This window comes from Prionailurus bengalensis, chromosome D2, assembly GCF_016509475.1.
Source record: "Prionailurus bengalensis isolate Pbe53 chromosome D2, Fcat_Pben_1.1_paternal_pri, whole genome shotgun sequence".
NCBI classification, from domain to species: domain Eukaryota; kingdom Metazoa; phylum Chordata; class Mammalia; order Carnivora; family Felidae; genus Prionailurus; species Prionailurus bengalensis.
In genome coordinates this window covers 52,738,239-52,751,364 of record NC_057351.1, presented here as the reverse complement: position 1 = coordinate 52,751,364, position 13,126 = coordinate 52,738,239, and the positions used below count along the sequence as shown (strand labels likewise).

Genomic DNA, 13,126 nt, shown 5'->3' with positions numbered 1-13,126 from the left:
ATTTCATTCCATTCTCTTCTCTCTTGCATGATTTACAATGAGAAGTCAGAAGTAATTCTTATTTTTGTTAACTCTAGGTAAGGTGTTTTTCCCTCTGGCTTCTTTCAAGATTCTTTATGTTTAATTTTGTGCAGTTTGAATATGATATGCCTAAGTGTAATATTGGTATTTATCCTGCTTGATGTTCTCTAGCTTTCTGGATCCATGGTTTAGTGTCTGACAGTTTGGGGAAATTCTCAGGCAATACTGCATCAAGTATTGCTTCTATCCCTTTCTCTCTTTTTCTTCTTCTAATATTCCCATTGTGTTTATGTTAGAGCTTCTGTAGTCATCCCACAATTCTTGAATATTCTGTTTAATTTTTTTCAGTATTTCTTTCTCTTTGACTTTCTGTTTTACAAGTTTCTAGTGACATATTCCCAAGCTCAGAGATTCTTTCCTCAGCTGTGTTTACTAATGAGTGCATCAAAGGCATTTTTCATTTCTGTTATGTTGCTTTTGATCTCTAATATTTCTTTTTGTTTCTTAGATTTTCCAGCTCTCTGCTTACATTATCCATCTGTTCTTTTATATTGTCTACGTTATCCATTAAAGCCCTTAGCATATTAATCATAGTTTTTAAATAGATTATTCATCTGATAATTCCAATATCCCTGACATATCTGAAACTGGTTCCAATACTTACTCTAGCTCTTCAAACTGTGCTTTTTGCCTTTTAGTCTTCCATGCGCACTTTTTCTTGATAGCTGGACATGATGTACTGGGTGAAAGGAACTGCAATAAATAGGACTTAAGTAATATGGTTGTAAGGTGTGAGGGGAGAGGAAGTGTTCTATAGTTATGATAAAGGTAACAGGTTTGCTTTAAAAAAATTTTTAAGTGTAGTTGACTGGGTCGCAGTCTTTAAGTAAGCTTTGCCCCTTAGCTGTAAACTTTGCAAGTGCTTCTCATTTCTACCCCTTAGGTGGGACAGGATGGCTAGAGCAGGCTGGAGTTGTGTATTTCCCTTCCCCCAATTTGGTTAGGCTCTGATTAAACCCCAATAGTTCAGGCACTGGTACATAGTTTCTTTTGAGGTTAGGTCTGAAGAAGAATAGAATACTTAAGGAACAGAATGGTCTGGTCTATTTCAAAATGGATCCTTTTTCCTCCCCCTGCTGAAAGCACAAGAAGATTATTCTTCGGTCCTCAGTGGGAGAACTTGGTAGAGCTCCAGGAGGTACAACTCACAAAAGTGTGAGCCCCACTATGATTGGGTCCCCCTGGAGTTTTAACTCCGTGACTTGTCCACATTGAACCTCCAGCAATTTGTCAATTACAGTTCAGGTTTCCTAACCCAATACTGGTTCCTAGGGAAGTTTCTGCTCCGTTAAACTGTGGTTCTCTGTATTTTCCTATCTGTCTTTCTCCAATCAAATTGTTGGGAGAAAAATTGTTGTTTTTTTAATCAAAAACAATTTACCACTGTCACTTTAACCATAATTCTAAAAATACTCTGCTACAGTCAACCACAGATTTTAAAAAGGCAAATTAGAAAAAGAATCAGAAGCATACTCCTTCCAGGCATTTACAGTTGACATCACCGCCAGGCCTCTTTAGAGTGGCAGGATGGAAAAACTCCCTAGAGCAAAAGTTAAAGAGCTCTGATGCCAGAGAAAAAGAACAAGGCCATTTCTCTACTATACAGATTAAAAAGGTAATGGTATTCCCATTTTTCCCCTCCATTCTGATGCAAATCTTTTCAGGCAGAAGTCTTAAAGTAGCTCTCAGTGTGGGTCCAGGTTAATTTCAAACAGCTGAGGTACTGCTTGAGGGCAGGAACTACTTACTTAACCTCTTTTGTATCACTCACAGATTTAGCAAAATGAAAGGCATGCTAACAAGAGAGTTTATGTAATATTTCATAAAGTAAGCAAATATGGTAAAAATCAAACACTTTGTGTGTGCATCTGTGCTTTTTGGAGGGGAAACATGGGGATGTGGGTAAAAGAGTTGTTAGGTGCTTATTTCCATAATCATTAGGCAACTAAATAGGAATATATTTGCTAGGGTCACTGGACTGAAAAGAATTCGGCTAAGAGGTTAACTAAGCAATTCATGCTAATGTCTGTAATCAAGACTGTACACTTTAATCAGCTCTGTGAAAGAGGCAACAGACTATTCCCTAGGAATGGAAATTCCCCCTATCTCATCCAATAATTCACTTGATTATTGATTTAATAATTCTCACTATTGAATTGCTTCCTCATATCAGAGTTTAAGTCAGAGTCCTCTTGAAACAGGCAAAAGGTAGAAATGACAACAGCTCTTATTCTCATATCATAAAACAGAAAAGGTTTCCTGAGTTCCGTGTGAAAATAAAAAACAAACAACAAAAAAACCAAGGATGCTCTACATTTGTGGAGCTGCAATTGATTTCCTGATTTCCAAGAAAATCCAAGGAGTATTCTATAGGAGTTGTAATTTCAACTAAATACCTGTAACATAAGGGACCACTGAAATGATGAACCAGAACTAACATTTCTAAACACTTCCTCCCAACAGGCAGATTTTGAAAGTACAGTTCCAAGATCCCTTAATCCAAAAGCATCGTGTTCCAGTATCTTTAGTTATTTGACTTATAACTGACAAGAAAATTTGCTTGAAGATCCCTAGTTATACCAGATGTCAAGGCAGTTCATGTTTTAATGAAAGTACAGAGTCAGCCTGTTAAATTTAATGTTAACAGTTAAGATGCTTACAATTTCAGTCCTTAGTAAATCTCTTCTTGACAGTGTATGAGTAACACATGGACATAAGGACAGAGAGCAAAAATGAAAAAGAAGAAAGATTGTGTAAAATCTAATATAAAAGAAAAGAATTTGTCTTTGGATTAGAAAAATGCACAAAAACTTGTGGACTTTCTTCCCATACTATGGTACTTATCACACCATATTGTCAAGTGTCTTTTTATAGTTTTTTCTCTTATGAGCTTATCGAGGGCAGGGATACATTTTTATATTCTCAGCACCTAATAGAGTACTCAGAGCACAGATGATGTACAACAAATGGCACTGTGCTAAATATACCCTTTAAACTTCATAATAATTGTATGAGGTAGGTAACACCTTACTACTCAAATTTTACAGAAAAAAAACCCCAGGAAACATTATAATTAAAGAATATGCCCAAAGTCACACAACTGTCTAACTCCAGAGTATATGCCCTTAATTACTGTACTATACTATCTGCATAAATGAATGCCTGTTTTGTCCAGTTTCTGTTCAGTTTTAGTAACTAATTTTATCTACTCACTCAGACATCATCTGCATTTGTGCCTTATGTATCAGGATGACTATATGAGCTCAAAATCACCAGAAAAACATAAGATTTGGGGACCAGCCAGATAATTTTAGGAGTGACGAGTCATTTCTAGACTTCACATTTTCAAAGTGTGGTTACAGTTAACATTAGTTATTTCTAAATACAAGAATACTGAATTTTTTTAATGTAAATGACTGTACTATAATTTTAGGAGACAAGCTGGGTAATTTATTTTTTTAATTTAATTTTTTTAAATTTACATCCAAGTTAGTTAGCATATATGGGTAATTTATAATACAGCAAGAGTCGAAACATAAGAACTCTTTAATAAGAAACTTAGAAAGGGCTATGAGGTTAAACTAGCCAGCCTATTTTTTCTTAAATTTTTTTAATGTTTATTTATTTTTGAGAGAGACAGATAGAATGCGAGTGGGTGAGGCAGAGAGAGAGGGAGGCACAGAATTCGAAGCAGGCTCCAGAGCCTGACATGGTGCTGGAACTCATGAGCTGTGAGATCATGACCTGAGCCGAAGTCGGCCGCTCAACAGACTGAGCCACCCAGGTGCCCCAGCCAGCCTATTTTAAAGAGAAGAGGGGTGCCTGGGTGGCTCAGTTGGTTAAGTGTCTGACTTTAGCTCATGTCATGATCTCACAGTTCGTGAGTTTGAGTCCCACATGGGGCTCTGTGCTGACAGCTCAGAGCCTGAAGCCTGCTTGGATTCTGTGTTTCCCCCACCCCCCTCTCCTGCTAGCACTCTTTCAAAAATAAATAAATATTTTTAAAAATAATAATAAATAAATAAAGAGATCAGGGTCGCCTGGATGCCTCAGTCAGTTAAGTGTCCGACTTCTGCTCAGGTCACAATCTCACAGTTCATCTGTCAGGGTGCCTGTGCTGACAGTCCAGAGCCTGGAGCCTGCTTCAGATTCTGTGTGTGTGTCTCTCTCTCTGTCTCTCTGCCCTTCCCCCACTCACATGCTGTCTCTCTCTCTAAGAAATAAACATGGAAAAATTAAAACAATAAATAAACAAAGATAAGAGACCAGGAAATAGTTTGTATTAGTTTAATAAACTATTCAATGAAAAAGTTTTTATTACTAGACTATGCCAGTATCTCATGTATATGACCCCAAATCAATAAAATTATAAAATAGTTTATAAAACAAATTAATGAAATTATTTAATCTTCCATTCTGCTTAAAAAAAACCATTAATTAGGGGCATCTGGGTGGCTCAGTCAGTTGAGCGTCCGGCTTCGGCTCAGGTCATGATCTCACGGTTTGTGAGTTCGAGCCCCACATCAGGCTCTGTGCTGACAGCTCAGAGCCTGGAGCCTGTTTCAGATTCTGTGTCTCTCTCTCTCTCTCTGTCCCTCCCCCGCTATTGCTCCATCTCCCTCTATCAAAAATAAATAAACATAAAAAAATTAAAAAAAAAACCATTAATTAATCTTTTGGGACATCCTACAGTATTATACAAACAGAAATCTTTCCATTCAGAAAAATGTAGGAATTCAGTAACATGTAACAAGGTTTGTAAATAAAAAAATATTTATTTTTCTTCATATCAGAGACAACAAAGAGTGTAAAGCCAATTTAACACTTACCTAATTCATCCCACATTTTTAATTTCCAAACACATATGTATATATATTACACACAAAATTAATTATGGAACTGTGAGATATTAATGGAAATCCAGTTAGGCTGATTCAGCAATACTGTAAAAGTCTTCAAAACATGAACAAAATGTAATACAGCTTTAGGAAATCAATATATTTTTCTCCATTTTAGTGAAGATGTTTAAAATGCCAAAAGGGAACTGACATTTATGTACTTTTTGTTGACAGTGAATATCTCTAATTTTCAATTGTTTGGAATATAATGGAATCAAGTACATAATAAAAATTGTCTTTGATTTTTAAAAGTTTGCTTAGAGTGATGGAAATAAAAACTTTTTGGTCGGGGTTTTACTTACCTTAAAAGTAGAAAGTCCATAAAGTCTTGTGGTATGAACAGTCTCTTGAGAAATGTTTGTGATGTTAGTTATAAAGTCCTCCAGGTACCTGCAAGCTTGTTCCAGGTGTGTTGTGTTGATGATGATCTGCACCAGCTGGAAAATACAAAGTATGTCTGGTGAGATGCAGGTTACATGTACACAAAATCATTTGGTTTTTTATTTTTATTTTTACTTTTTTTTTTTATTTGGTTTTTTAAAATGGATTCTTACTCCAGCAATTGTGCCATTTTTGTACAATTACAGCTTTATAGGATACAAGGGATTATCTGATTTCAAAAGCCTGCTGCAAATACTATGAATGCTATCACTTAAAAAAAAAAATAACCAAGAGTCTGCCAACTGATTTAAAATAACTCTTAAAAGTACTTTTCCAAATTTTATACATTTACCAAGTAAAAAATGAGTATTTTCACTTTTCATGTAAAGTCTGGCAATCATAAATCTACATGTATGTTCTAGCATCATCAACCATCTACCATATTCTCCATGTATACCTTTTCCCCTCACATGGTTTGAGTTTACACTGACAAAACAAATCTACTTCTACTAATAAATTTAAAATAGAAAGCCAGTTTTACAGGATGATGTTTAGCAATAGTTCATAAAACTTTTTGCATATAACGAAACATTTAGCTATTAGTATTTTTTTTTAACTTACCTCTGTCAAACCTATATGAGGTTTTCTAATAAGGTTCAGTAAACAGCTACTCAAAGTTCTGGTCAGCAGCAGATTTGTAGATTTTCTAAGCATATCATCTATTTCTGTTGAGCTAAAAATAAAGATTATTATTTAGCTTTTCACAAAGGTATGGTTAGCTTCCTAAATAATTTAACACAGTTTACTAAAATAATTTCCCCCACCTCATTCTTTCATATCTTTAAATAAGTTACTCATATGTATTAAATCCCAAAATTAAATTCTGTCACAAAAGGGACATTTTCAATAAAATAGAATGTTCATTTATGGCATAATTTTTTTAAAAAATGTTTTATTTATTTTTGAGAGAGAGAGACACATACACACACAGTGTACAAGCGGGGGAGGGTCAGAGAGAGAGGGAGACGAAGAATCTGAAGGAGGCTCCAGGCTCTGAACTGTCAGCACAGAGCCCAACGCGGGGCTTCAACTCATGAACCATGAGATCATACCTGAGCTGAAGTCGGATGCTCAGCCAACTGAGCGATCCAGGTGCCCCATTTATGGCATAATTTAAATGTATTCAGTAACCACTACAGTAAAACCATGGGGTACTTAGTCTAAGGAAATAAAATTATTCTTAAATCATGACTCCACTATGGGACACTTTCAAAAGCACTTCAAATACAATACAGCTAAAATTATTATTTTTTTAATGTTTTATTTATTTTTGAGAAAAAGAGCACGAGTGGGGAAGGGCAGAAAGGAAGGAGAATAGAGGATCCAAAGTGAAGCAGGCTCTGCGTTGACAGCAATGAGCCCAATGCAAGGCTTGAACTCACAAATTGTGAGATCATAACCTGAGCTGAAGTTGGACGCTCAACTGACTGAGCTACCCAGGAGCCCCTACCGGTAAAATTATGTTTAAAATGCAAATTGACGTGAGCTCTTTCTAGATATAAGTAATTGCTAGATTTAACTTTAATATAATTAAGCTATCCATTTCCATTGAGATTTTTTTTTTACGACAAAGAAATAAACATAATTACATACACTAAGTTTAATTTGGTATAAAGAAAAAAAACCTCTACAATATTCCTTAACATCTTAAAAACTCCTAGGCTAGCACTAACAAGCTTTTTATTTTCTAGGCCTTCAATTTAAGTAAATAATGACTTCTTCACATATATATGGATATATATAGCTTTGTTATCAAAACAGTTAAACTGTCTTTACACCAAGTTTTCTCAGTCTTAGCACTATTAACATTTTAGGCAAGATAATTCTTTGGCTGTCCTGGGCTTTGAAGCAGCATCCCTGGCCTCTACCCACTAGATGCAAGTACCACCATTTTCCCTAGTTGTGACAGCCCCAAATGTCTCTAGACAGTGCCAAATGTACCCTGGAGGGCAAAATTACCCCAGCTGATAACCACTGCATTAAACACAGACTAAAATTTTAGCATCCTTTTTATTTTATTAAAACATTACTCCTGAAGCACAAACATTTACTAGTTTATTTTTTAACTGCAAATAGAGCAAGATTTGACAAAATATACGTGCTTCTCACTACTACTCCAATGTTTTTAATGCAGGCACTCTTTTCAATACCTGCTAACCCTAATTCTGGGAGACCTAAAAAGAATATTTCTCTGATTCTTTACAACTAAAATCAAGACTTCCCAGACATACTCCCAGTGGGGCTTCAGGGTTTCTTGGCATCAAAACTCTCAAACAGAAAACACTTGCTACTCTACCAACAGTGTCCTAGATCAATCAATGTACTCACCCTGATAAAAAGAGGTGGTTGCCCACTCCTCTGGTTTCTTTTCTAACACTCTCAAATTATGCTTAAAGACACCCTGAAAAGCATACTTCCCAGATGAAATATCCTGCAATACTTAGGATAGATAATGCCCTTTGTTTCAATTCCCTGAACTTCCTTGAACGCTGAGTCAATGCATACTTTTTTCTTGCATAAAAGTAGAGAAAGAAAACCTATCAGCACCTATGTCCTATTTGTACCAACAAGATTTACCTGACAATGACCAGTACTGCCTCCACTACATTTTTATCCCAATTGAGCATTTTTTTTTCGTAACTCCTTGTCCTTTGAGCCTATAAGCTGTACTCTTTTGTACTACCTTTAAAAAAAAATTCATGGTAATTAAATCTTAATGATAATAAATCTCCTAAAATTTTTTATAGCTTAACCTCTTCTGCAAACTGAAATTTCTTAAAGATCATATTAGGTCCAGATGTTTCCTCTGCAACTAAATAGCTGAGACTTTGAAGTCTCTTCATGAAGTCATTTCTTTCTCCAGTCCTACTTTTATTCAGATATAAAAAGAAAGCCAAACATTTGTACTACAAAGCTCTAAAGCATCTTCTGGTTCTAAAAATCTAACTCCAAAATCTATTTAAACATAATAAAAGAGCTTTAAATCCAGAAAGTGATTTTTTCCCATAACTTTTTAATGATAAATAAAAAAACAAAGGAACTCTAATAGCTCAATTTCAGGTCACAGATACAAATTTTTAAAATAAAAATATGTCAGAAAGCTGATAATCTAAATCCAGATTTACATATTTTTAAAGTAACTATGCTGCATCTGTCTCTGAACTGTTGATTCTCTCATGAGCAAAATGAAAATAGCTAATGTATTTAATAAAGCATAATTTTTAAAAGTTCAAAGATAAGTCTTGTTGAATAAATAACTTATGATCATAGTTCATTAGAATGACTAGATATTGAACTAACAAAAGTAACAAATATTTTATCAAAGATAGAGTCTGGCTGGGGTGCCTGGGTGGCTCAGTTGTTTAAGCGTCTGACTTCGGCTAGGGTCATGCACTCCTGGTTCATGGGTTCGAGCCCCACATCGGGCTCTATACTGACAGCTGGCTCAGAGCCTGGAGCCTGTTTTGAATTCTGTGTCTCCTTCTCTCTCTGCCCCTCCCTGCCTCTCTCTCTCTCTCTCTCTCTCTCTCTCGCAAAACTAAATAAATGTAAAAAAAAAAAAATTAAAAAGATGAGGGAAAAATTGACGTTCTTTTCTGCTGTAGCATTAGTCCACAACATTGACTTTCTAGAAGGCTAGACATTCACATACTGAAAAAGTCAGAACTGAGGTGGCAATTCTAGTTCTAGTCAGTCATGAGGGAGGCTTTAGGGAAAATTATACATAATATATTACAACTAACGACTTTTATCTTTGGTGTTCTAAATGCAATAAAGAATCAAATAACAATTAGATAGCCAATGTCTCTCCTCTATAAATAAAACAAAAGTTAATTCTAAATTTCTCTACTTTCTACAGTTAATAACCAGCATTTAGATTAGATAATAAAAAGTATGTGTTAGGACCATGCAAATTGTATACACTACCAATTTAAAAAAATGTTAAAGTACTCTACATTTAAAGTAAAAGATGAGGGGAACCAGTATTATAGATTCAAGACTGCAACTTCAAGAATAATTCTCAAATAGGGGCGCCTGGGTGGCTCAGTCAGTTGGGCGTCTAACTTTGGCTCAGGTCATGATCTCACGGTTCACGAGTTTGAGCCCCACGTGGGGCTCTGTGCCGACAGCTCAGAGCCTGAAGCCTATTTCAGATTCTGTCTCCCTCTCTCTCTGCCCCTCCCCTGCTCGCACTCTGTCTTTCTCTCAAAAATGAATAAACATTAAAATTTTTTTTAAAAGAATAAGTCTCAAATAGAACATTTGAGCCAAGTTGTAGGATGACTTTTTTTTCCTTATATATATATAATATTTATATACATAATATATATTAGATGTACATATATATTTATATACGTAATATATATTATACATATATATGTAATATATATTAGATATACATATATATTTATATATGTAATATATATTAGATATACATATATAATATTCATATATATAATATATTAGATATAAATATATATGTATATCTAATATATATTATGTATACGTATATAATACTTATAATATTATATATATATGTAATATTTATAATATATTATATATAATATATACGTATATAATATATATATATATATATACACATTTTTTAATGTTTATTTCTGAGAGAGAGACAGAGTGCGAGCAGGGAAGGGGCAGAGAGAGAGGGAGACACAGAAACCGAAGCAGGCTCCAGGCCCCGAGCTGTCAGCACAGAGCCTGATGCAGGGCTTGAACCCACGAACTGTGAGATCATGACCTGAGCCGAAGTCAGCTACTTAACCGACTGCGCCACCCAGGCGCTCCTGTAGGATGAGTTTTAAAGACATACTTCTTGTTTCTCCCTTTCACTTGCATATGTTTACCTCGAAAGAACAGAAGAATACATGCATCATTGTTTCCAAAGATGACTAACTATAACCAGAAACTGTTTGAGAGCTTCACCTACAGGTAATCAAATTGTTAACTTCCCTTAACTTCTTCATCTAATAATTCACAAGCACAGGTAATATCAGGCTCCTTATGTTCCTCCCTCTTCATTGCCACTGATCCTATTTCAGTCTTTCTTCATCTCTCTTCTTGAACCACTGCCTTCACCAGTTCAACATGACTATTTTTTTTTATCCCCCTCTAACGTATTATCCACATTAAGGTCAGAGTAAACTTTCTAGAATATAACTCTAGTAACGCCATTCCTTACTTAAGAATTCTTCAACAATTCCCTGATGCTTACAAAATAAAATATTAACACTCCAAGTTCCAGTCTCACTTCTAATATTACAGTATCCCATCCTCTCTGAAGACCTATGTGCCTATCATATGCCAGGCAGTATACCAAGTGCTTTATACACCTGTATTACCTCATTTAATTCTTGCAACCACCCTATGAATTATTGCACTCATTTTGCAGATGAGGAAACTTGTCCAACATCTTACCACAACTGGTGAGTGCTGCCATCAAGATTAAACTAAGGCCTAAGTCTGGAGCTTATATTCTTAACCACTGCATTATACTGCCTCTATCCAAATCAGAAATTTGAAGTATTAAATAAAAAACAAGACAGGCATAAATTATTGGTGGTTCTCAGACCATTTGAGCTCCGCAACTGAAAACTACCACAATTGAAAACTACCATCATAATCATTTGTTATTTATCTTCAGTTAATATTCATATATATCCATCAGTTTTCAAATGCTAGATTATATGGTGTGTATTGTGTTGTGCCGTATAGGGAACACAGTATCTTTAGTGAGTTTTATGACTGAGGTTAAAAGCTAATGTCTTTAAAATATACCTTTAGAGGCTCTTGTATAAGAGGTGGTAGAGTATTATGAAGCTTAAAGCAATGGTTCTGAAAGTTCAGAATGCATCAGAATTACCCAGACAACTTGGTAATACCCAGGGCCCCACCCTCAAAGTTTTTACTTCAGTAGGTCTAAGGTGGCATTTCTAACAATTTCCCATGTGATGTTCTAATGCTGCTGGTCCGGGGACTAAGTTCTGACAATCACTGGCTTGTGAGAAACACTTAGCACAGCAGATGCCATGCATTAGGTATTTATCTTCCTTTCTCTTCCTTTCCTCTCAAACTCAGATGTTATTCAGGAACAAAAATTAAGAAACCTTTTAAACCATCTTTATTCACAAGGAAGAAGCAGTGTAAGACCTAAGATCAGAAAACTCTTTTACCCTGGCAGGGCACACATTTCTTCTTCCATTTATTTATGTGCTCCTTAAATCCAAAATCATGGTAGCTTACAATAAGAGACATGTACAATACAATACAATACAATACAATACAATACAATACAATACAATAAAAACAGCTGTCATTGTTCTGTTTCAACTTGGAAAATAAATATTATACCTGAACTGTCTTCATGCCTTTCTTATGACTTAAAATTCAGAAGAATTTCACACTGAAGGGTATTTCCTGCTATCCAATATACAAATTAAGAATGGAATTCAGAAAGGGAGACTATAAAGCCAGCATCACCATTCTCTCCTCCAGAGTGTATTCACAATTAGAAGTATGTGAGTGACTATAATGCATGGTCCATCTAGGTAGCTGGAACAAGGTGTGGCATAAAGATTAATGTTCTTCTAATATTAACTGATTATTCCTTACATGCCAGACACTTTCTCTGATATGGGAGTCTTAAGGCCTGCTCCTTCATCCCAGCTCTCAAACTAACTAGCTGGGTCATTCTTGGTGATGCAGCCTCCCTGAGCTTCAGTTTCCTTATCAGCAAAACAGGGATAATATCACATTTCCCATCTCCATAAATGTAGGGTATTGCTTTCATCACACCAGATAAATGACATTCTCTAGTCTAAATTCAAGTTGGCTACAGCTACCAACAGTTGTTGTGGTGCTCTCCATTACTGAGTATGATACCAATTTGCTACAACCTTCTTTACTTCTATGGATTTTGTTTGAATCCTCATTTTAAACCTAATTAAGGAAAAACAAAACTATTGAGAATATCATCTTTTTGACAAGGGAATGACATAAAGGAGGGATATTGTTTAGCTACTGCTACCTTAGCAATAGAAAAACTAAAAAACATAAGATCTAAACAACTAAAGAAAAAGGGAAAAAAAAGGAATATTGATAAACAAACTTAACAGCAAATCCAACGTATGAGCCTTATTTGGACCATGATTCAAACATACCAACTGTAGCAGCCCACATGTCCACTGACAGATGAATGCATAAAGAAGATGTGGTATATATATAAAACAATATTATTCAGCCATAAAAAAGAATGAAATCTTGACATTTGCCACGACATGGATGAAGCTATAGAGTATAATGCTAAGTGAAATAAGTCAGTTGAAAAGGAAAAATACCATATGATTTCACTCATATGAGGAATTTAAGAAAAAAACAAACCAGCAAAGGAAAAAAAAAAGAACTGATAGTTCCCAGAGGGGAGGTGAAGGGGGGTGGGGAGGATATGTGAAATAGGCAAAGGGGGTTAAGAGTACACTTATCATGATGAGCACTGAGTAACATGTAGAATTGTTGAATCACCTATATGGTACACCTGAAACTAATATAACACTGTATGTTAACTATACTATTAAAATTTTTAAACTTAATAAAAAGTTTTTTAAAGGAGTAACAGTATCAAATTGTTATCCGCAAACAAACATACCAACAGTAAAAAGACATCCTGGGGACAATCAAGAAAACAGTGATAT

At 35.2% G+C, this 13,126-nt stretch overlaps 1 protein-coding gene across 4 annotated transcripts in view; it reads right to left on the bottom strand.

Moving 5' to 3' along the window:
• The window catches only part of EXOC6 (exocyst complex component 6), a 229,178-nt gene that overhangs the window by 94,916 nt on the left and 121,136 nt on the right, over positions 1-13,126 (bottom strand). For all 4 annotated transcript variants that reach the window (XM_043596991.1, XM_043596992.1, XM_043596993.1 and 1 more), the window contains exons 16-17: positions 5,982-6,093; positions 5,282-5,416 (exon numbers count right to left, since the gene is read on the bottom strand). In XM_043596991.1, coding sequence (XP_043452926.1) covers positions 5,282-5,416; positions 5,982-6,093 — 247 coding nt within the window. The remainder of the gene's footprint in view (positions 1-5,281; positions 5,417-5,981; positions 6,094-13,126) is intronic.